Raw genomic sequence first — 26,902 nt, forward strand, 5'->3', positions numbered from 1 at the left:
ACCTTAAGGCCTAGAGCTTAGATATTTAGTATGTGTTATGCTCCAGTGGTTCTCTACCAAGATTGTTCAAATCATGACCCTGGGGTCAATATAGGTCATGCCCGGATGGTCCTTTGTTTTACATAGACTTATTTGTTTTTGAACCAGTGGCAAAGAAATTTGGACCACAAGCATAATGTTTGATATAGATTTCAATATTCATCTTGAATTGTCTTAACCATGACTTTCTGACCTATTTTCTTGTTTTTGAAGGTACAGCATAGAAATTTGGACCATGTTTATAACTTTTGATACTGATTTCAATACTCACCTTCTTAAGGCCTATGCTATTTTGACATATAATTATAAAATTCCTATGTAAAACTGATATTGTCGTAACAACACGAGAAATGCACGGGGATCAAAGAGAAACTAATCATAATGAGAAAATGTATCTCCAAGTAAATTATAAAGTATCAAAAACACTCAAAAGCATGTCCCAACAGTGTACTAAAAGAAAATGCATAGAAATTTTCGGTGCAAGTATTTGGTACCGTAAGTTTCTTATATTTATACTATATTAATAAATCAAGGATATGTCAGTGTAAATGAGCTGAGCGTTAGTTTTCTAAGAAATTGTCGTAAAACTGTGTTACATAAATCACACGTGCACTGCTTTTTTACAACAATACGTCCGCCATGTTTTCTTTAGTGAACGAAATAAAAGTAGTGTTTTACCTTGGATTTTTTTATTGTATAGTACGATTGACACTTTACACGGCTTCATGGACATCACGACCTACTAACATTAAATTTGTAATCATAAGCCAACCAAACAAATGATGAAAGATCGGGACTTTTTCAAAGATATGTTTTATTTTCTGCAATTTTCTTATATTCTAACCTTTAAACAATCGAATAGTATGCACAGAAATAACGAGGAATTTATGCAATATATCTTTTAGTTTAAATTTTGGACCTATCTTTTTCCAGCCCAACAACAGACACGTATATGTCCGCCTAATTCATAATTTCAAAATAGCATAGTTCTTAACCATGAACTACTGACCTATTTTCTTGTTTTTTGAAGCTACAGCAAAGAAATTTGGACCACCAGTTTAATTTTTAATCCCCCGCCACAAGTGGTGGAGGGTTATAGGAATGGTCTCCGTCCGTCCTTCCGTCTGTCCGTAACACTTTCGTGTCCGCTCCATATTTCCTAAACCCCTTAAAGGATTTTCATGAAATTTGGGTCAAATGATCACCTCATCAAGACGATGTGCAGAACCCGAGTCAGCCACGCCGGCTCAAGGTCAAGGTCACAACTCAAGGTCAAAGGTTTGAGCCTTCCATTTTGTGTCCGCTCTATATCTCCTAAATCCCTTGAAGGGTTTTTATAAAACTTGGGTCAAATGATCACCTCATTAAGACGATGTGCAGAACCCATGAGTCAGCCATGCTGGCTCAAGGTCAAGGTCACAACTGAGGGTCAAAGGTTTGAGCCTTCCATTTTGTGTCCGCTCTATATCTCCTAAACCCCTTGAAGGATTTTCATCAAACTTGGGTCAAATGATCACCTCATCAAGGCGATGTGCAGAACCCATGAGTCAGCCATGCTGGCTCAAGGTCAAGGTCACAACTCGAGGTCAAAGGGTTTAGCCTTCCATTTCGTGTCTGCTCTATATCTCCTAAACCCCTTCAAGGAATTTTATAAAACATGGGTCAAATGATCACCTTATCAAAACGATGTGCAGAATTTACGAGTCAGCCATGCTGGCTCAAGGTCAAGGTCACAGCTTAGGGTCAAAGGTTTGAGCCTTCCATTTTGTGTCCACTCTGTATCTCCTAAACCCCTTGAAGGATTTTCATCAAACTTGGGTCAAATGATCACCTCATCAAGAGCTCATGAGTCAGCCATGTCAACTCAAGGTCAAGGTCACAACTCAAGGTCAAAGGTTTGAGCTCTGTATCTCCTAAACCAGCTCTGTATCTCCTAAACCCCTTGAAGGATTTTCATGAAACTTGGGTCAAATGATCACCTCATCAAGATGTTGTGCAGAATTCATGAGTCAGCCATATCAGTTCAAGGTCAAGGTCACAGCTAAAGGTCAACGGTTTACCCTTTCACTATCCATAACAGTGGCGGGGGATTTAGCTGTCATTCAGACTGCCTTGTTAAACAGATTTCAGTAGTTATCTTGAATAATCTTTACCATGACCTACTCAACTAGTTTTTATTAGTGAAGCTTAATTAAGCAAAGAAATTTGTTTAAGCAAACAACTAAACTCAGGTGAGCGATATAGGGCCATAATGGCCATCTTGTTAGCAGTTGTGCTCCTAAAAAGGGCAGGGAGCCTTCATTTGAATAAACTTTGGTGAGAACCTTAAAATGATGCTACAGACAAAGTTTGATGAAGATCTATTAAGTGGTTCAAAGATTTTCTAGTGTTAGCTCTAGCAGTCCCTAAAAAAGGCTGAGAACCCCAATTTGAACAAAATCTGGGGAGGAGCTTATAATGATGCTAAAGACCAAGTTTTTCTTTCATGTATTGGTTGCTAGCGAGAATGATGTGCTTCTAAGAAGTAAAGATTTAATGTATGTGTTATATAACAACATTTAGGATTGTTATAGGTTATGCTTTTTCTGCAGTGCTTCATTTGAACCAGCAAATGAAGCTGCAGTATACTGTGCTGAAGTGTACCCCCAAAGAAAACATATTTCTTGATGTTGAATATGTTGAATAATCAACGTGCAAAAACTCTCTGAAAAATCATCTGACCAAAACATGAAGACAATAATGCACATCTCCTCTTGACAGTAAAGCTTCCTATGAAGCTTGGCTTAATTTTAATCAGTGGTTGCTAAGAAATACTCCACACAAGAATTGTACTATAGTATACTACTGTTGAATAATAAAAGGGCAGTAACTCTGTTAAAAATCATCTGACCACAACACGATGACGATATGCACATCTCCTCTTGATAATGAAGCTTTCTATGAAGTTTGGCTAACTTCTAACCAGTAGTTGCTGAGAAATATTCTGGACAAGCCTCAGTAGCAGGATGGATGAAGTGGCGCCTATATGCTTCCCCTTCAGGGGCATAATAAATACACTTTGATAGTTAGCTGCACGCAATGGCGGCTGTAAAAGCCTCCCCATACTTGGACTTTATTGGTAATGTTAAATTTTTTGGGATCATGGAGTCGTGTTTATGGATATTAGAGATCTGCTTGAACCGGTGCTAGAGGTACGAGTGGTGTTAAACATTTCATAACATCTTACGAACAGAATCAAAACAAGTCTCCTATTATTTTTTTTGCATGGTTGCAGGATCTTCTTATAGATTTGGGTTTTTTTTTTAACCAAAGTTTCTATGCTGAAAAAGGGAATGATTTGTATCAATTTTTTGCTCTTCTAGGTCATTTACAAGGGCAGATAACTCAAAATCTAGCATACGGATACCTTATTTCATTTCACATTATTTTTTTGTTATTACATTTGGAGTGATTATGCAGTTTTAAATCATTCTATTAAACAGAATTTTTGCTGTGTTTCAATGAGTAAACATACTTCATTTTTCTTGAAAAAAGGGGCATAATTGGAAGAAATTTTCTATTTGTTTGTGTAAGCGACTATGGAATAAAATCCGTCAAATAGAATTCCTGCAAATTCTGTACAGTTGCAGGAAATAAACTAAAAAACACTAATCTGAAATCAAATAAAGTGTAACTAACCATTACCGTGAGTTATCTGCCCTTGAAAATGACCTAAAAGAGCAAAAAACTCACATTCAGGGGCATATAACTCAAAAAGTAGCACCGGGACCCCCAATTTTTTTGCATAAATTTGTTTCTAATATGATGCTCTATGATCATGCAAAGTTTAAGAAAATTCTCTCTGCTAGTTAAATTTTTTTCTTCTTTTCCTATATAAAAACCCCACACAACTCTCATTTCCCTTTAAGCGTTTCCTCTTCTAAAGTTAAGAATAAGGCCACACCAAATTGATTACTTGGTCAACGGATTTCCCGCTCCATTTTTGTCAGAATCAAAAACAATTTTCCACTCACTTTAATTTTTGCAGACTTATTTCAAAATTTCAGAGCGGGCCTTTTTTCACTGTGTAGCGACAAGGATTCATAAAATTTTATACTTTTAATCATAATTCTCCATTAAAACACCAGAAGAACATGTTTCAGCCTCTTTATTTGTCACTACAATTGCTGCTTGACCAGTATGCAAAATTGACAGCAGATACGACAGTTAAATTGTGTAAATATATCTGGGAAAGGTCATCAGGAAGAGTTTTTGCGAGTCATTTTCTTCTCAAGATGAACATCAACATCTCATTATTTAAAACACTGTCATCAAATAGTAATTTGTGATAAGAACAAAAGTTCTGCTGCGAATTGGGTAGCAGTTAAATGATGAACAGGTGGTATAATTCAATTTGGACTACATATCCAGACTGTTACGTCATGGAAATTTAATTCTGTATGTGTGATACAACAGTAATTGTTTCAGGCAGCTATAGCAATAACGATTCTATCATCAGAAATTTGCTGTGATTACATATAATAATCCCATTAGCCCTTCAGCAAGAAGACAGTAAGTATTGTTTACAAACTGACAATTTTGCTAAATCTCTACGTCGTAAAAAAAAAGACTTGTATCAAATATAGTTTCTGAATATCCTCACATGATATGTCCGTTCTAAAATGTTGATCAAATTGGCCATCAAAATTATATTGGTTTCAAGTGAATTTCAATTTTGGCAAATTTACTACTTTTTGTATACATGGTAAGTTCTAAGTCGCCATATGACCTATAATTGGGTCAGTGCGACGTTAAACCCAACAAAATAAATAAACAAGAGGGCCATGAAGGCCCTGTATCGCTCACCTGACCTATTGACCCAGATTCGAACTTGACCTAAAGATCATCAAGATTAACATTCTGACTAAGTTTCATGAAGATACAGTCATAAATATGGCCTCTAGACTGTTAACAAGCTTTTCCTTTGATTTGACCTAGTGACCTAGTTTTTTACCCCACCTGACCTAGATTTGAACATGAACTATAGATCATGAAGGTTAACATTCTGACTAAGCTTTTCCTTTGATTTGACCCAGTGACCTAGATTTTGACCACGCATGACCCAGATTCGAACGTGACCTAAAGATCATCAAGGTTAACATTCTGACCAAGTTTCATGAAGATATAGTCATAAATGTGGCCTCTAGAGTGTTAACAAGCTTTTCCTTTGATTTGACCTAGTGACCTAGTTTTTTACCCCACCTGACCTAGATTTGAACATGAACTATAGATCATGAAGGTTAACATTCTGACTAAGTTTCATTAAGATAAGGTCATACATGTGACCTTTACAGTGTTAACTAGCTTTTCCTTTGATTTGACCTAGTGACCTAGTTTTTGATAGTACATGACCCAGATTCAAACTGGACCTTGAGATCATCAAGATTAACATTCTGACCATGTTTCATTAAGATATGGTCATAAATGTGGCCTCTAGAGTGTTAACTAGCTTTTCCTTTGATTTGACCTGGTGACCTAGTTTTTTATCCCACATGACCCAGATTCGAACTTGACCTTGAGATCATCAAGACCAACATTCTGACAAAGTTTCATGAAGATACAGTCATAAATGTGGCCTCTAGACTGTAAACAAGCTTTTCCTTTGATTTGACCCGGTGACATAGATTTTTGACCCCGCATGACCCAGATTCGCAATTGACCTAAAGATCATCAAGATTAACATTCTGACCAGGTTTCATGAAGATACAGTCATAAATGTGGCCTCTACAGTGTTAACAAGCTTTTCCTTTGATTTGACCTGGTGACCTAGTTTTTGAACCCAGATGACACAATATCAAACTCGTCCAAGATTTTATTGAGGGCAACATTCTGACCTAGTTTCATTAAAATTGGGCCAAAATTGTGACCTCTAGAGTGTTAACAAGCTTTTCCTTTGATTTGACCTGGTGACCTGGTTTTTGACCTCAGATGACCCAATATCGAACACGTCCAAGATTTTATTAAGGGTAACATTCTGACCAAGTTTCATTAAGATTGGGCCAAAATTGTGACCTCTACAGTGTTAACTTGTAAGCTTTTCCTTTGATTTGACCTGGTGACCTAGTTTTTGACCCCAGATGACCTAATATCGAACTCATCCAAGATATAATTGAGAGTAACATTCTGACCAAGTTTCATTAAGATTAAAGGAAAATTAACTAACGCTATCACTGAATGTGATGAATGTACCCCTTGCACGCAGTCACAGTACATTGCAATTTGACTCACACAAGATTGCATAATTATATATGGCCTGTATGTAATACTATATAGTATAGTAACATTACAACAAGAGCTGTCTGTAAGACAGCACGCTCGACTTTTCACAGTGCCTGACTCTAAATTAGAGCTTTGCCAATAAAAACTTTCAACAAAACATTCTACGTTAAAACGGGACATAACTCTGTCAAAATTTGTATCAGAGTTATGAGGATTGTTTCTGCTGGTGTAGACTTTGATAGTAAATAACTATTTTAAGTTTCAAGTCAAAATCTTTGATAGTAACAAGAGATATTTGACTTTATCAAAAACTTAACCAAAACATTCTAAGTTAAAAAGTGGCATAACTCTGTCAAAATTCAAATCAGAGTTATGAGGACTGTTTCTCCTGGTGTAGACTTTGATAGTAAATAAGCATTTTAAGTTTCAAGTCAAAAGCTTTGATAGTAACAGAGATATTTGACTTTATCAAAAACTTTAACCGATGGCGATGGCGATGCTGGGAGTGGGCGAGTGCAATAGCTCTACTTTTTCTTTGAACGGCCGAGCTAAAAAACAAAGTCTCATAACTCTGCAGAATATTTTTCTGAAAGAACCTAACATGCACCATGCACAAGTAAGGTTGGTACTGATCACTTGTGTGATGTTTCATTAAACTGTGTGCAATGGTTCTGGAGTTCAGGCATGCACAAGACTGCATATGCAGACTGTATGTAAAAAGTATATTAACAAAAAACAAAGTCCCATAAATGTGCAGAATTTTTTTCTGAAAGAACCTAACATGCACCATGCACAACTAGGGTTACTACTGATCACTTGTGTTAAGTTTCAATATATTGTGTGCATGGGTTCAGGAGATAAGCCACACACAAGATTGCATATGCAGACTCAAACTAAATTGTGTCAAGGGGATGAGGAGAGATGGTGTGCACAAGATTGTGTCTATGTATATAGTATAGTAACAAAATACAAAGTCCCGTAACTCTGCAAATTTTTTTTCTGAAAGAACCTAACATACACTATGCACAACTACTGTTGTTAGTGATCACTTTTGTGAAGTTTCATTAAATTGTGTCAAGGGGATGAGGAGAGCTGGTGCGCACAAGATCATGTCTATGGACAGACAGACAGATAGACAGACAACCTGAATAATAATATCTGTCGTCTGCGGATATTTTTATCTGATTCGTAAACACAGTCATGACTGATATTTTTTCTTGCATATTGTATACATATAAGGTTTTTATTCTGACAGATTATTTTTCTTGCATACCGTATTTTAAAAATAATAGAAATCAAAGCCTTGAAATGTCTGATGGTTGCGGGTTTTTGGTAGATTTTCTTTCTGTTTAAATGCCAGTCTATGAATATACATGAATGAGAAACAAATACAAATTTAATGTGCCTCATATCTAAGATGAACTTTGCCTGACCCAGCTAAATGTGATGTAACCATGGTCTGGAATACCTTATCATTGATAGATCTTGTATAATCTAAATGGTCAGTGTGAGTGGATACAGGTTGAATAAGACTGCTTGATCATTGATAATTCATCCGCACTGTTCATGAATGGGACTTTTTTGTGTAGCACAGGAACATCTTTTGGATGTCGTTTGGAATAAAATAAAGATGCTATGATTGTCAGAAATACTCTTCAACTTTGGTAGCGGGATAAACACCGCAACCAAAAATAAAGCAAATAGGAATAGCACTCTTTCTTAAAGAGTATGTACACAAAGCACGGGAAATTAACGTCCATAAACAGAAGTGATGTCATGACATTTTAGTGAGGCATAATAACAAAGTTCCACTTTAGTTTTATCATTTGTAGCATAACGTTAGGTTCTTGCCATAAAATAACGTATTTTGAATTGAGAAATATATTATAAGGAACGGAGAGAGACATGAAATGTCAGTGCATGAAATGTTAGTTGTCATTAACGGCATGAGAGTCATCTGGCATGGGGGATGCCAGATGGGTTTTGCCGGCATGGGTAAAATCACCAAAAACGCCAGATCGGTGTGCAAGAAACCATTATATCCCATAACAACTTCGTTGTTCGCGGGGTACAAAAATTATGGGTGGTGGGGTTGGAGGAAATAAAACTAGAGCTATCACTTAAGGAGATGATTGTACACCCAACATGCACTAACACCGCATATTGCAATTTGGCGCACACAAGATTGCATAATTATGTGGACTGTATGTATATAGACTGTATGTATACAGTATAGTAAAAAAAAAAACAAAGTCCCATAACTCTGCAGAATATTTATCTAAAAGAACGTTATATGCACCATGCACAACTAGGTTTGGTACTGATCACTTGTTTGAAGTTTCATTAAATTGTGTCCAAGGGTTCAGAAGATTAGGCGCACACAAGATTGCATATGCAGACTGTATAAACATAGTATGTTAACAAACTAGAGCTATCACTAAAGGTGATGAATGTACCCCCCGCATGCACTGACACAGTACATTGCAATTTGACGCACACAAGATTGCATAATTATGTGGACTGTATGTATATAGACTGTATGTATACAGTATAGTAACAAAAAACAAAGTCCCATAACTATGCAGAATATTTATCTAAAAGAATGTAACATGCACCATGCACAACTAGGGTTGGTACTGATCACTTGTGTGAAGTTTCATTAAATTGTGTGCAAGGGTTTGGTAGATTAGGCACGCACAAGATTGCATATGCAGACTGTATGTACATAGTATAAGATGAAACAAAGTCCCATAACTCTGCAGTTTTTGTCGCTGAAAGAACCTAACATGCCCCATGCACAACTACTGTTGTTACTGATCACTTGTGTGAAGTTTCATTAAATTGTGTCAAGAGGATGAGGAGAGATGGTGCGCACAAGATTGTGTCTATGTATATAGTATAGTAACAAAAAAACAAAGTCCCATAACTCTGCAAATTTTTTTTCTGAAAGAACCTAACATGCCCCATGCACAACTACTGTTGTTACTGATCACTTGTGTGAAGTTTCATTAAATTGTGTCAAGGGGATGAGGAGAGATGGTGCGCACAAGATTGTGTCTATGTATATAGTATAGTAACAAAAAAACAAAGTCCCATAACTCTGCAATTTTTTTTTCTAAAAGAACCTAACATGCCCCATGCACAACTACTGTTGGTACAGATCACTTGTGTGAAGTTTCATTAAATTGTGTCAAGGGGATGAGGAGAGATGGTGCGCACAAGATTGTGTCTATGTATATAGTATAGTAACAAAAAAACAAAGTCCCATAACTCTGCAAATTTTTTTTCTAAAAGAACCTAACATGCCCCATGCACAACTACTGTTGGTACTGATCACTTGTGTGAAGTTTCATTAAATTCTGTCTAGGGGATAAGGAGAGATGGTGCGCACAAGATTGCGTCTACGGCCAGACGGCCAGACGGACAGACAGACAACCTGAAACCAGTATACCCCCCCTTACAACTTTGTTGTCGGGGGGTACAAAAACGAAGTCCTGTAACTCTGCAGTTTTTTTTTCTGAAAGAACCTAACATGCCCCATGCACAACTACTGTTGTTACTGAACACTTGTGTGAAGTTTCATTAAATTGTGTTAAGGGGATGAGGAGAGATGGTGTGCACAAGATTGTGTCTATGTATATAGTATAGTAACAAAAAACAAGGTCCCATAATTCTGCAGAATTTTTTTCTGAAAGAACCTAACATGCCCCATGCACAACTACTGTTGTTACTGATCACTTGTGTGAAGTTCCATTAAACTGTGTCAAGGGGATGAGGAGAGATAGTGTGCACAAGATTGTGTCTATGTATATAGTATAGTAACAAAAAACAAGGTCCCATAACTCTGCAGTTTTTTTTTCTGAAAGAACCTAACATGCCCCATGCACAACTACTGTTGTTACTGAACACTTGTGTGAAGTTTCATTAAATTGTGTTAAGGGGATGAGGAGAGATGGTGTGCACAAGATTGTGTCTATGTATATAGTATAGTAACAAAAAACAAGGTCCCATAATTCTGCAGAATTTTTTTCTGAAAGAACCTAACATGCCCCATGCACAACTACTATTGTTACAGATCACTTGTGTGAAGTTTCATTAAATTGTGTCAAGGGGATGAGGAAAGTTGATGCACACAAAATTCTGTCTACGGACAGACAGACAGACAGACAACCTGAAACCAGTATACACACCCCCCATTACAAATTTCTTGTCGAGGTACAAAAATAATGGGTGGTAGGGTTTTATAAAAAGTGCCTTCTGACCCCCAGGGACTGCCATTACCGAATCATTGCTTTTATCAGAAAGATCAACAAGCATTTTTAGTATGGTTAAGAAAGGAGTATTTTATTCCTTATGTCATATACTATCTGAGTTAATTGTTGCACAAACTTTTAGGCCTTTCATGCATATTTTGACAGTTATGTTGGCTTCCGGTTTGAAAATAAAAGTTGACGGATACTGATGTAACATCGTCATCATTGAATGTTGCAGGTCATTTTATAAATACGGTCATGCCAAATATACGCGAAAAATGCCTGAATCTATATTTTGCAAACATTCTCATCTGTGCATTGTAACAGTATGATAATTTTTGTTAATCATGCCTTTTTCAAGTCCAATACAAATAACGGTAAATATGACCATCGCCAGACGGATCGGTTAACGATAGACACAAAGGATAAAATGGATCGTGTTTGTCAAATAATTTAAGAAAATTGAAACTGACAGCTGACTGCTGTTTAAAAACTGGCATGTATGAAAATATTTAAACAAGTTACTGCAAAAAAAGCTCATATTGCAACCACAAGAACAACATGGTTGCATTAACACCGACAATATTGTACAATATCAAACCGTCTGACCATGCAAACCCTCAAGAACCGATCAATAGTGAACGAAAATAAAAACAAATTCGATGTTTTTATTATGGTTTATTCAACAGCAGAACAAGAATAAAACAGTTCTATTATATTACCATTACTACTAAATTTTCAACTTGCTTCCGTCGGTCTTTGGCTGCATGAGGGACAAAAGCCGAAAACGCTATCGGGCATTGTCTTATACTTAACCGGATTATAATAGCAGCTTATATCGTCGTATCACGGCAAGTCAGGACAAAATTTTCTGCGGATTTTAAATCTGCGTTCTTATTGTCTTCTGCAGAAAACGCAGAAATAAAGTTCCCGCAGAAAAAAGTACTTATATGTAATATGTTTAACAATAAAATGAATATCATAGTGTCAACAAACAGTATGTACAAGGCCAAAATTTACTAGAAGGGTAATACTTAGATACAGCATTTGAGCAACTTATTTGGAAAAAATATATTCTGAGAGACATAGCAAGTTGTCTTTAGATTTTTCATTCATTATTAAGTTATAGTTTTTACTGTTATGTGTTATCTGAATCAGATCTGTTATTAAGCCTCTGCTTATCCTATAGATAATTCTTTTTAAAACTGTTTACACTACCCAAGTGTTTTATTTGTTCTGGAAGAGAGTTCCAAATTTTTGATCCTGCAAAGGATTTTCGAAAGATTTCAAGATTAGGTTTGGGTACATACAAACTATTTTGATCACTAGATCGTAAGGACCTACTATGAATTTCGGATACATAGGTGAAATTGTTTTGTAGATAAGACAGTGCAATATTGTGAACAACCTTGTACATCGTTATTGATTTTTTGTATTCTAATCTTTCATCAAAAGTCATCCAGTTTAATATCTCAAAAAGCTTTGCTGAGGGTGTTTCTGTTGTTTCAATCAAGTAAGAAATCTGGAACATGGGTGGTGATGGGGAGGTGGGGGTTTACAACTTCACATGTTGACAAATATTCATGGAAGGTTTGAAAAATTAAATAAATGAATGAAGGGGGTGGGGGATGGGTGATGGGGGAGGTGAATGGGTAAGGGTACAAAACTTCACAGTCATGTTAATAATAATTATTGATGGAAAATGATTTTTTAAAAAAAAAACTGGGTGTGGGGGAGGGTGACTGGGTGGAGGAGTGAGGTGTGTGTGTGGAGGGGTGGTGGGGGGGGGGGAAAGATACAACTTTGCATGTTGATAAATATTCATGGAAGGTTTAGGATAAAAAAAAAAGAAAGAAGAAAAAATGACCAAAAAAATTGTGGGGTTGGGGAGGGGGTGTGACCAGGGCAGTGTGGGAACACAACTTCACAATCAGGTTGATAATAAATGTTTCATGGAAAAAAATTAAAGTTTAATGAAATACTACCAATTGGTTAGTTTATGTACCAATATGTTGATTTGTAAACAATTAAAGGGCAATAACTCTGAAGTTACTAATGAGATCCTGACAAAATTGAGTGTGCAGTATCACATTATGGTGATCTAAATTTAATTTAAGTTTCATAGCTCTAGGTCCAATATGTCACAAGTTATAAAGCAGAAATTGCCATATTTATAGTACCCTATACAGTTAACGCTAGAAACTACTAAGGGCCATAACTCTGGTGTTACTTGGACAATCTGACTGAAACTTGACGGGCCGCATTTCCCTATAGTGATAAACATGTATATGAAGTTTTATATAAATATTCCAAACCACTTCCTAGATATGGCTCTGGACGGATGGACGGAAAGATGGACAACCCAGAAGTATATCCCTTACGCCTTTGGCGGAGGATAAACAAAAGCTGTCACAGGAGACAGCACGCTCGACTATTCTCATGCTGGATAGTGAAACTGGGCACATCTGAGGAAGCTGGAGCTGTCACTAGAGTGTTAAATGACTCCAGTAAGAATGAAGATATTGGACTTTCAGGTTAATTTTGATGCATTTTCACTATATGTCAGTTATTACTAAATGGATTTGATTCAAACTTGAAGCTGGTATTCCACTTGAGTCTGTGTCAGAGTGAAAGTGCATCAAAACTTAAACCTGAAATTCTAAGTAAAAAGGGGATTCATTCATGAAATATTGGTGCAAGAGTTATGGCCCTTGTGTCATATGATGTGAGTGATGATGTTGAAAAACTATTTTAAGTTTGAATTAAATCCATTTGGTAATAACTGAGATAAGAATGGAATTGCATCAAAATTTTAACCTGAAATTCTAAGTAAAAGGGGGGGGGGGGGCATAATTCAGGAAATATTGGTACCAGAGTTAACGACCTTGAGTCATATGATGTGGTTGATAAGGTGGAACAACTATTTTAAGTTTGAATCAAATCCATTTAGTAATAACTGAGATAGAGTGAAAGTGCATCAAAACTTAAACCTGAAATTCTAAGTAAAAAGGGGGACAATTCATGAAATATTGGTGCAAGAGTTATGGACCTTGTGTCATATGATGTCAATGATTATGTTGAATAATTATTTTAAGTTTGAATCAAATCCATTTAGTAATAACTGAGATAAGAGTGGAAGTGCATCAAAAATTTAACCTGAAATTCCAAGTAACAAGAGGGCCAAGATGGCCCTAGGTGGCTCACCTGAGAAAAACACCATAACAGTGTAAACAGGTTTGACCTAGCGATTTCATGGAAACAAATATTTTTGCCAATTTTCATTAGGATTGGACCAAAAATGTGGTATCTTAGTTTAAATAAGTATTTTATTTGATATGACCTAGTGACCTTGTTTTTGACCCAAAATGACCCATATTCAAGCTTGACCTATATTTCATCAAGGCAATCATTTTGACCATATTTCATGAAGATCAATTGAAAAATACAGCCTCTATCACATACACAAGGTTTTTCTTTGATTTGACCTAGTGACCTACTTTTTATACCTAGATTACCCATATTCGAATTCGACCTAGATTTCATCAAGGCAATCATTCCAACCAAAGTTTATGAAGATCAATTGAAAACTAGAGAAACTTTTGAGAAAAGCGCATGTCTCCCACAACTTCCCAATGAAAAATGACTAGTTTCACTGGATGGTCTAGACGAATGGATCCAATCAGTAATTCAAGGGCCATAATTCAAAAGTGCCTACCGGTAAGCGGATTTGGCTAGTTATCGAACTTGGCCGAGGTCTTATGGTCAAACACATTTTTTTCAAGTTTGGTGAAGATCCGATGAGAAATGTTCGACTTAGAGTGCAGACAAGCTTTGTGACAGGGCTGCCCAATAAAAAATGACAAGTTTCTCTGGATGGTCTAGATGAATGGATCCAATCAGTAATTCAAGGGCCATAATTCAAAACTGCCTAAGCGGATTTGGCTAGTTATCGAACTTGGCCGAGGTCTTATGGTCAAACACATTTTGTTCAAGTTTGGTGAAGATCCGATGAGAAATGTTCGACTTAGAGTGCGGACAAGCTTTGTGACAGACAGACAGACAGACACACACACAGACAGACAGACACACAGACTGGAGTAAATCAATATGTCTCCCACACCACTGTGTGGTGGGAGACATAAATACAGCTTCTATCGCATACACGATGTTTTTCTTTGATTTGACCTAGTGCCCTAGTTTTTGACCCCAGATGACCCATATTCGAACTTGACCTAGATTTTATCAAGGCAATCATTCTGACCAAATTTAATGAAGATCAATTGAAAAATACAGCCACTATCGCATACACAAGTTTTTTCTTTGATTTGACCTTGTGACCTACTTTATGACCCCAGATGATCCATATTCAGATTTGACCTAGATTTTATCAAGGCAATCATTCTGAGTTAATTTCATGAAGATCAATTGAAAAATACAGCTTCTATTGCATACACATGGTTTTTCTTTGATTTGACCTAGTGACCTACTTTTTGATCCCAGATGACCCATATTCAAACTCGACCTAGAATTCATCAAGGCAATCATTCTGACTTAATTTCATGAAGTTCAATTGAAAAATACAGCCTCTATCGCATACAGAAGGTTTTTCTTAGATTTGACCTAGTGACCTACTTTTGACTAGATATCAAGGCAATCATTCGATAATCATAAAGTCATTGAAAACGCCTATGATACCAAGGTTTCTATTTGACCTAGTGACTACTTTCTGCCCCAGATGACACATATTCGAAATCCACCTAGATTTCATCAAGGCAATCGTTCTGACCAAATCTTATGAAGATCAATTGAAAAATACAGCTTCTATTGCATACACAAGGTTTTTCTTTGATTTTACCTAGTGACCTTGTGTTTGACCCCAGATGATCCATATTCGAACTCGCCCTAGATTTCATCAAGGCTATCGTTCTGACCAAATTTCATGAAGATCAACTGAAAAATGCAGCCACTATCGCATACACAAGGTTTTTCTTTGATTTGATTTGACTTTTTGACCATACCATATTAACCACCTGATTTATCAAGCATCTTCTGACCAATTTCATGAAGATCAATGAAAAATCAGCCTATGCATACAAGTTTTTTGTGATTGACCTGTTTTGACCCAAGATGACCTATATTAAAACCCAACCTAGATTTTATCAAGGCAATCATTCTGACCAAATTTCATGAAGATCAATTGAAAAATACAGCCTCTTTTGCATACACAAGGTTTTTTTGTTGATTTGACCTAGTTTTTGACCCCAGATGACGCATATTCGAACTCGACCTAGATTTCATCAAGGCAATCATTCTGACCAAATTTCATGAAGATCAATTGAAAAATACAGCCTCTATCGCATACACAAGGTTTTTCTTTGATTTGACCTAGTGACCTTCTTTTTGACCCCAGATGACCCATTTTCCAGCTCGGCCTAGATTTTATCAAGGCAATCATTCTGACCAAATTTCATGAAGATCAGTTGAAAAATACAGCCTCTATCGCATCCACAAGCTAAATGTTGACAGACAACAGACGCCGGACATTGAGCGATCACAATAACTCACCCGAGCATTGCTCACCTGCTCAGGTGAGCTAAAAAGGGGGGTGGGGCATAATTCATGAAATACAGGTACCAGAGTTAATGAACCTTGAGTCATATGATGTGGTTGATAAGGTGGAACAACTATTTTAAGTTTGAATCAAATCCATTTAGTAATAACTGAGATAGAGTGGAAGGGCCTCAAAATTTTAACCTGAAATTCTAAGTAAAAAGGGGGGATAATTCATGAAATACTGGTGTGAGTTACGGAGATAAAGTGGAAGTGCATCAAAACTTTAACCAAAGTGCGGACACGGAAGTAAGCCGACGCAGACGCCGGGTCAAGTAGGTCAGGTTTCCATACTTCGTATAGTCGAGCTAAAAATAGGTTTCACTTTGGTAATAACAACAAGCACAACTACAGAAACTAGAGCTATCACTAAAGGTGATAAATGTACCCCCCGCATGCACTGACACGGTACATTGCAATTTGACGCACACAAGATTGCATAATTATGTGGACTGTATGTATATAGACTGTATGTATACAGTATAGTAACAAAAAACAAAGTCCCATAACTATGCAAAATATTTATCTAAAAGAATGTAACATGCACCATGCACAACTAGGGTTGGTACTGATCACTTGTGTGAAGTTTCATTAAATTGTGTGTAAGGGTTTGGTTGATTAGGCACGCACAAGATTGCATATGCAGACTGTATGTACATAGTATGTTAACAAGAAACAAAGTCCCATAACTCTGCAATTTTTGTCGCTGAAAGAACCTAACATGCCCATGCACAACTACTGTTGTTACGATCACTTGTGTGAAGTTTCATTAAATTGTGTTAAGGGATGAGAGAGATGGTGCGCACAAGATTGTGTCTATGTAATAGTATAGTAACAAAAAACAAAGTCCCATAACTCTGCAAATTTTATTTTCTGAAAGAACCTAACATGCCCCATGCACAACTACTGTTGTTACTGATCACTTGTGTGAAGTTTCATTAAATTGTGTCAAGAGGATGAGGAGAGATGGTGCACACAAGATTGTGTCTATGTATATAGTATAGTAACAAAAAAACAAAGTCCCATAACTCTGCAAATTTTATTTTCTTAAAGAACCTAACATGCCCCAAGCACAACTACTGTTGGTACTGATCGCTTGTGTGAAGTTTCATTAAATTGTGTCAAGGGGATGAGCAGAGATGGTGCGCACAAGATTGTGTCTATGTATATAGTATAGTAACAAAAAAACAAAGTCCCATAACTCTGCAAATTTTTTTTCTAAAAGAACCTAACATGCCCCATACACAACTACTGTTGGTACTGATCACTTGTGTGAAGTTTCATTAAATTCTGTCAAGGGGATAAGGAGAGATGGTGCGCACAAGATTGCGTCTACGGACAGACGGCCAGACGGACAGACAGACAACCTGAAACCAGTATACCCCCCCTTACAACTTTGTTGTCGGTGGGTACAATAAATGCTAAAAGATTCAATGTAAGACACTAATCTAAAACCATATTTAAAATTTCCGACGGTCAACCAAAAACAGCATTAAAACTGAATAAACTGTGAGAACATGCAGACCATACCCCAATCCCTGTTTAAACTGCATTGTTAGACCTTTTCTGTTTTTAATATTGGAGGACCATGTGTAGGCAGCTGCAAATTTTGTGTACAGGTAGTACAATGCAAACTGTAATACTGAAAATAGATTTCTTACCCGGTTACCAATCACCAGCTAAATATGAACCTGACATGGTGGCTAAAGACAGTTTTTCAATATTTTAATTATTTTGAAATAATGTATAGCAATTTAGAATTTACTGTTTATCGAAAATATTCCTTACAACTGACAGCCGGAGAGTACCCACTTCTGCTGCTAAAATCAATTGTCTAATCAGAATCCAAGTATAATTATAGTCAGGCTCTGTATCTAAAAAGGCAATCTGATGGATATCTTAAAAACATACATATTTTTTTCATGACAACAGAACAATAATTTTTTCTACTTAAATCAATGCAGCAATAGCAAATGAAGTAGTTAAGAAAATAACTGTATATAATTTCTCTTCTCTAGCTGAATTTTGCCCACAACAAACAAGGATAAAACATGTACACAATCATCCTGCAGCAGATAATGGTTGCTGTAAATCAGCTGTTCGATTCCTCATTACATCTACTGTGTTCAGTAAATCATCTGTCACATCTTTCCCATGTTTCAATATCTTCTTTGGTAGTAATGACATGAACAACGTCACCTATTTAAAAATGCAAATATTCATTATCAGTAACAAGAGCTCCACAAAGCCCAACATACTAAATCAGAGGAGGAGGTAGTAAAATTAAACAAGAGCTGTCAGTGGACAGCGTGCTAGACTATTCTCAGTGCTTGTTAGTATAATATAAGCTATGAGTAAAACTTTAACATTACAATAAGCATATTCTAAGTCGAAAAGGGGCCATAATCCATTAAAAATGCTTGATAGAGTTGCCTCCTCCTTTTTACAGACTGGGGTCATGATGGTAAACAAGTATGCAAAATATGAAAGCAATATCTCAATGGACTTTGAAAATATTTGGGGTGGTACGCAAACTTTAACATTTATTCTAAGTCGAAAAGGGGCCATAATTCAGTCAAAATGCTTGATAGAGTTGCCTCCTCCTTTTACAGACTGGGGTCATGATGGTAAACAAGTATGCAAAATATGAAAGCAATATCTCAATGGACTTTGAAAATATTTGGGGTGGTATGCAAACTTTAACATTTATTCTAAGTCGAAAAGGGGACATAATTCAGTCAAATGCTTGATAGAGTTTCCTCCTCCTTTTTACAGACTGGAGTCATGATGGTTAACAAGTATGCAAAATATGAAAGCAATATCTCAATGGACTTTGAAAATATTTGGGGTGGTACACAAACTTTAACATTTGCGTGACGCTCGCGCCGACGCCGGGGTGAGTAGGATAGCTCCCCTATTCTTCGAATTGTCGAGCTAAAAAAAAACAAGGAGCTGCGTTCAATAAAGGCTTGATGCCCCCGGTGGCATCCTTGTCGATACAAAGCAACCTAAGTCCAAAACGAGGTCAAGTTCAAGGTCAAACTGAGGTCAGGTGATGTCTGAAGAAGAGGAATGGTCACAGATTACATGTGCATTAGTATCAAGTCATTCTAGTAAGGGGTATTGATGCAAGACGAAACGGTCCCATTTGGTTAACCTCGTACGGAGGGATGGACGGACGGACAGGACAATCACTATATGCCTCAAGGATCAGTAGATGCCGGGGGCATAAAAATCTTACGCATGTGTATGTGTGTAATGTGGCAGTGGTGGTTGGGGGTGGTGATGGAATTCTAAGGCACATGAAACTGAAACTGAATTGATGGGAGGGGGGTTTATGTGTGTGCGTGTGTGTATGTGTGGGTGCGTGCGTGAGTGAGGGGGAAGGTGATGGGGGATGCAGTAAATGCTGTGCAAGTTTGTATCAAATCAAAGCATAAATGAAACCCCTATTTGGCTGAAAGGGCAAAAACAGAAAATTTTGCCCCTTTCAGGGACAGTAACTCTGGAACCCATGATGGAATCTGGTCAGTTTTTGAAAAGAACCGAGATATTATGCAAATACAAGTTGTGTGCAAGTTTGATTAAAATAAAGTGCAAAATTGCTAATTTTGGCCCTTTAAGGGGCCATAACTCTGGAACACATGAAGGAATCTGGCCAGTTTTTGAAAGGAACTGAGATATTACACCAATACAAGTTGTTTGCAAGTTTGATTAAAATCAATTGCAAAATGTGGTCTCTATTGTGTTCGCAAGAAATTGTGGATGAAGGACGATGGAAGAAGGGCAATCACAAAAACTCAGCTAAAAATATCAAAGCAGTTGATTCTTGTGTCGTGAAATTGAAATCCAATAGACACAGTTGCGAGAATTAGTAAAACCTCGCATTGTCGCCCGGTGTAGGGGATAATTTCTTACTACATTACCGTGGTATTGATAAATAGTACCCAGGAAGAATTACATCGATCAATTTGTCCGGAAATTTAATCCCAAGCGACAGTGCGACAATGCGAGGTTTTACTAATTCTCGCAACTATGTCTACTGGATTTCAATTTCACAACGTGAGAATTAAGAAAGACATGCGACAATTAAGACGATAATTATCGCCCTCTTAACCTCGCGAGGATTGTTAAATGTCGCATGTATATATGTTTTTGGGCAACGCCGCGTGTTGGCGAGGCGACAATTTAAGTGGAATGAACAGGATTCAGTAGGAGTTAAATATCTGAACTGTTAGTGATGAATTGATAACAAGACTGGCAGACTAACACAAAATACGCCCGTCATCAAACTTGGCCTAATTCAAGGGCCATAATCCAAAAGTGCCTGGGGCGATTTGGCTGATTATCGAACTTGGCCGAAATATTATGCCCACAAACATTGTCAGCAAGTTTGGTGAAGATCGAATGAAAACTGTTCGACTTAGAGAGCAGACAAGGCTAAATTCACAGATTTCGAGTAATTCAAGGGCCATAATCCAAGAGTGCCTGGGGCGATTTGGCTAGTTATCGAACTTGGCTGAGACATTATGCCCACAAACATTACCTGCAAGTTTGTGGAAGATCGGATGAAAATTGTTCGACTTAGAGAGCGGACAAGGCTAAATACGCAGTTTTTCGTGTAATTTAAGGGTCATAATCCAAAAGTGCCTGGGGAGATTTTGCTGGTTATCGAACTTGGCTGAGATATTATGCCCACAAACACTGCCACCAAGTTTGGTGAAGATTGGATGAAAACTGTTTGACTTAGAGAGTGGACAAGCCTAAGTTTGCAGATTTCGAGTAATTCAAGGGCCATAACTCAAGAGTACCTGGGGCGATTTTGCTGGTTATCGAACTCTGCCGAGATATTATGCCCACAAACACTGTCACCATGTTTGGTGAAGATCAGATGAAAACTATTTGACTTAGAGAGCAGACATGCTTTTTGGATGTCGGCTGCCAGCCCGCACACCACGGGTGTTCACATAACACGCCCCGCTCTTCCAGAGACAGGCGTATAAAAATCATCACTTCAAGTATTCATTTTTGTCTTTCTGCATAATCATGTATATTTCATGTTGATTTTATGAAAATTTGAATATTGCTCATATTACAATAATTAATTACTATTCATAACCTATATTCAATTCTCCAACAGATTTATATTATGATGTTTTGTACTGGTTCATTGTGTATATTTGTGTATTACGTTGACTGTATATAATTATGTTGTGTATATGTTGAGGCCCACATGGAAGATTAAACACATCAAAAATCACTCAAATCACAGTTTTCCTAGACATGTTCGCTATAGTATACGTCAGATGTACGTTATACAGTTCAGTTATAGCGAAATAAAAGTTAACAATATGTATATAGTGTACCTTGGAAAAAGCAAACATTTTTTTGTGACCGTAAACAGTTCCTTATAACCCAGTTTTACAGTAACAGTTTTATCATTTTAACCAAGACAATATTTTAATAAGAACAGTAATGCTTAAGTTTTATTTGCCTATTGTGAACAGAAATTTGTACAAACATTAGATGACTGGGTGCCTATAACTTTGATCAGGGTATCAATGGACAAGCTCATAAACCGAATGAGGCATTAGAAAATAAGAAACACTTTTTACCTTGGTTATTGGACTTCTGTTTCATAAGTCTCCTTTTAAACAACATTTTACTTGACCTAAAAACAAACAGTGACCTTGACCTTTAACCGAAAAGCATAGATCATGCGCTGACACATTGTCTCATCATGGGGAACGTTTGTGTGTAGCACTAAGATAATCCATCTATGCATATAAAAGTTATGGAGTAGAACAATTTTTACTTGACCTTCAATAGTGTCTTATCCTAAGCATTTTTGTGAATTTTGTTGATTGTATATATTTTGTAAACTATCTCGCTAATAAAATATGTTTAAACCAATAGTGTCTTTGACCTTTGACCTACAAGTCATGTACGTGCATAATCTTTATAATTTGCCCTCTATTCACATACCAAGTTTTATGAATCTAACCTGAATATTTTTTGAGTAATTGCAGGATCCAGATTTGCAGATGGACAGGACAGACGGATAGATGGACAGATGGACAGAGGGAATTCCTATAGTCCCCATCCGGTGTTCAACCAGTAGGGAACTAATAAGCAGTTCTTAATTTGTCATGCAGGAATGAAAGATGCTTTGCCACAGAATATACTACTTGCTGAGCAAGTGTAAACTGAGTCAGTGACATTTGACCAAAAGTATTTGTATCATTTGAGAATGCTCTGCATGACAGATAACACCCACTTGTAGGCCCAAATCAGGTTTGGCAAGTGCGGTAAGTCATAGGAAATAACACAGACCAAGAAACTGATTAGAAATGGAAACTTTACCTGAAAGTGGACTTTCAAGAACTTTCTACACTTAGTCGTTTGAAACATTTGTCCAATAATACCACAATCGATATAGCTTATATCAAGATGTTTGTATAACATATTTATGCACTAGAACGAAAGCTGTAAAACAAACATCCAAAAATAACTCCCTGCAGGTAACTGGGTATGTAATTTCAGTCTTGAGTATGCTGAAATCTTGACCTTTGACCTCATGACCTCACAGCCAAACAATTGGGACCATCTGCAGATGGTTCACCGGTGGCAAGGATAAATGAGACAAAATACACTGGTCATCATACAACTTGCAGGTTGATAAATATTCATGGAAGGTTTGAAAAAAATCTAAAATAAGGGATGAAAAAAATTAATTTTTTTTTTTTTTTTAGGGGGGGCGAGGGGGAGGGGGTGTGACCAAGGCAAGTGGGTGACCATGTGTGGGTGAACAACTTCACATGTTAATAATAAATAATTAATAATGTACAAATATGTGGATTTTTAGACAATTAAAGGGCAATAACTCTGAAGTTACAAAAGAAATCCGTACGAAATTGTGAAAAAAGGGCCATAACTTTGGTGTTACTTGGGCAATCTGACTGAAACTTGATGGGCCCCATAACCTCATAGTGGTGATGATGTATATGATGTTTGTTTGAAAAAAATCTAAAATATGGAATAAATTTTTTTTTTTTTGGGGGGGGGGGGGGGGGGGGGGGGGGGTGTGATCAAGGTAAGGGGGTGACCAGGTGTGGGTACACAACTTCACATGTTTACAATAAATGTTCATGGAAAAGAATGAAAGAAATTTAATGAAATTCTACCAAATGGTAAGTTTGTTATGTACAAATATGAGGATTTTTATACAATTAAAGGGCAATAACTCTTAATTTACAAAATAAATCTGAACGAAATTGTGTGTACACAACCACACTATGGTGATCTAAAGTCTGTTTATGTTTCATAGTTCTAGGTCAAATATATCAAAAGTTATGATGCAGAAATTGCCATGTTTATAGTACCCTATATTATTATATAATAGTTAACACTAGAAACTTCTAAGGGCCATATAACTCTGGTGTTACTAGGGCAATCTGACTGAAACTTGGCGGGCCGCAAAAACTCATAGTGGTGAACATGTACATGAAGTTCTATATAAATATTCCCAACCATTTCCTAGATATGGCTCCGGACGGACAGAAAGACGGATGGAAGGACGGACGGACAACGCCAAAACTATATCCCTCCAACTTTCATCGGGGGAGAACAATATAGGACTATATAATCAATATATTATAACAAAACACTTGGATTAAGATTTGCATATAGAAAAACCTACAGTTGTTGATTGTTTCATAACATCTATAAATATAAACAAGTGTGCTAGAATGTCACAATATATGAGCATCATAGCAAATTTCTCACCAGCACCTGTATTTTCATATGGAATTTTTTTGGCCAATTAAAAAAAAGTTATAGTATAAGTTATTTATAGTAACAACAAAGGGAAGTTAATCTTAAAAAAAAAAAAAAAAAAAAAAAAAAAAAATCTATATAATATAAGTCTACATAAAACTCTTTGTCAGACCGGACAGGAAAAAAACCCTATTGACCTTTGACCTCCAATTGTGACCTTGATCTCTGAGCTAGGGGTCCAGTTTTGGGCATGACATGTTCTTTCATCATGGGGAACATCTGTGCCAAGTAATATTACAATCCCTCCACGGATGGCAGAGTTATGGACCGGACAGGAAAAAAGCCTTGTTGACCTTTGACCTCCAATTGTGACATTGACCTTTAAGCTAGGGTCATGGGTTTTGCACATGACACATTGTCCCATCATGGGGAACATTTATGCCAAGTAATATTGTAATCCCTTGATGACAGAGTTCTGGACCGGACAGGAAAAAAAAACCTATTGACCTTTGACCTCCAACTGTGACCTTGACCTTTAAGCCAAGGGACTGGGTTTTGTGCATGTCCTCTCATCATGGGGAACATTTATGCCAAGTAATATTAAAATCCCTTAATGAATGACAGAGTTATGGACCGGACACAAAACAGACCCTGTTCATGCCATGTTAACATTTGACTGCCAAGTGTGACCTTGACCTTTGAGCTAGGGGTCTGAAAGTTGTGCACGACACATCATCTTATTATGAGGTACATTTGTGCCAAGTAATATTAAAATCCCTTCATGGGTGGCTGAGTTATGGACTGGACAGGAAAAAAGCCCTGTTGACCTTTGACCTCCAATTGTGACCTTGACCTTTGAGCCAGGGGTCTGGGTTTTGCACAAGACACGTCGTCTCGTCATGGGGAACAATTGTGCTAAGTAATATTAAAATCCCTGAATGAATGACAGAGTTATGGACCGGACACAAAATTGCGGATGGACGGAATGACAGAATGACGGACGGAAAAGCATATTCCTATAGTCCCCGAAACTGGTTTTCAACCAGTAGGGGACTAATAAGATATCAGTACAACTAGGCAAAACAAGAGCTCGTAGAACACGAAATGCCCCCCCCCCCCCCCTTTGATTGCATAAGGAACAGAAATTATTTGGTCACTGTACACAATAGTTCTACTGTTCTGGGTCAATGTGCCTTGACCTTTGACCTAAAAATCAATAGGGTAATCAGTATTGATAGAATAAACAAGAGCTTCCCCAAAGTGGGCAATACACCCAAGAAGGGTTATACCAGAGGAGGACGGAAGCAAAATTTAAAGATTTTTTTCGGTGGGAGGCATGAGAAGCAGGGTGTGTGCATGCGTTGGTGGTGACCGGATACTAAAGGGCAAGAAACTAAATAAAAGATTTGAACTTGACCTACCACCCTGGTTCATGCTCTCTTGCACATCATCTCATCACCACCTACCTACATCTTAAGTTTGAAGTCAATATCTTAAATGGTTAATAAATTATGCTCTAGACACTAAATATGACGGAAAGATTTGACCTTTGAGCTCAATTTGAGGCCTTGACCTTAAACTTACAGACCAGGTTCATGTGCTCTGCATATTGTCTCATCACTACCTACCTACATATGAAGTTTGAAGTCAATACCTTGAATGGTTAATAAGTTATGCTCCAGACACGAAATATGACAGACATATTTGACCTTTCAACTCAATTTGTGACCTTTAGCTTTGACCTACAGATCAGGGTCATGTGCTCTGCACATCGTCAAATTGCCACCTACTTACATGACAAATTTGAAGTCAACATCTTGCATGGTTACTGTATAGCGGATTATATTTGCGGAGGTATTATATTTTCGCTATATTTGCGGTCAACATTGACAGCGCGAAATCTAAACACCGCAACTTTTTGTTATCGGGAATATACATATTTCACCAATGAAGACCACTCAATTACAAACTTTACTCATCAGCGTTATTGACTAAAATATTTTTTGTTACCGTTTATATTGTGTGCGTCAAAATTGCAATGCACTGTGTCAGTGCATGCGGGGGTTACATTCGCCACCTTAGTGATAGTTCTAGTTTTATATAAATTTAATAGTACTTCGAAGAAAGAAATTTGCAAAATCCTAAATTTTATGATACTAATAAAAGATCGACTATAATAATCTTTAACCGAGATAAAACTGACACAAGGCGTCACGCTAATTACCGATAATTACCGGCCATTTCATCTATAAAGTTTAACAGATCATAACAAAGGATGATCACACCTTTTGTTATCGGTTTGAAGTGAGAAGTTGATGTCATTTTGAACAAGAGTGCCAGAATGTCACAATATACGCCCGTCACAGCAAGTTTCTTTACACTAGCACCTGTATTTGCAAATGGAATTTTAATTATGCGGTTATTTACAATGTTTTTTTTAGTAATTATTGTAATTCTTTTGTTTTTCTTTATCCACACCTTAAAATACACCTAAAATTTGAAAGTAACATCTATGTTGTACCAGAGAAAAGTGGTCCTGGTTTTTCCCTACGGTCAATTATAAAAAATTTACAATGTAAGTTATTTATAGTAACAACTAAGGGAAGTTAAGGGAAAAAAAAAATTGTAAGTCCACAAAAAAATCTTAACAGGTAGAGATAGGTCAAAATACACCCAAGAATTGGATGTAACATGCATGTTGTACTACAGAAAAGTGATCTCGATTTTTCCCTACAACTAGTAATGAAAAAGTTACAATATAAGCTATTTATAGTAACAACAAAGGGAAGTAATTCTAAAGAAGGGACCTGCGCATGACACTCCGTCTCATGATGGTGTACAATTGTGCTAAGTTACATCAAAATCCCTCTATGCATGAAGAAGAAATGCTCCGGAAAAAGTCATTCTTGTATCTGACCTTTGGCCTCTAAGTGTGACCTTGACCTTAGACCTAGGGTCATGGTTCT

The 26,902-nt window shown here is 37.0% G+C and overlaps 1 protein-coding gene across 1 annotated transcript in view; it reads right to left on the reverse strand.

The window, feature by feature from the left end:
- Positions 1-17,868: 17,868 nt before the first annotated feature.
- The window catches only part of LOC123527402 (uncharacterized), a 168,468-nt gene continuing 159,434 nt past the window's right edge, over positions 17,869-26,902 (reverse strand). Inside the window, exon 13 of the mRNA XM_053522602.1 lies at positions 17,869-18,359. Coding sequence (XP_053378577.1) covers positions 18,222-18,359 — 138 coding nt within the window. The 3' untranslated portion in view covers positions 17,869-18,221. The remainder of the gene's footprint in view (positions 18,360-26,902) is intronic.

The sequence above is a fragment of the Mercenaria mercenaria genome, chromosome 14, assembly GCF_021730395.1.
Source record: "Mercenaria mercenaria strain notata chromosome 14, MADL_Memer_1, whole genome shotgun sequence".
NCBI classification, from domain to species: Eukaryota; Metazoa; Mollusca; class Bivalvia; order Venerida; family Veneridae; genus Mercenaria; species Mercenaria mercenaria.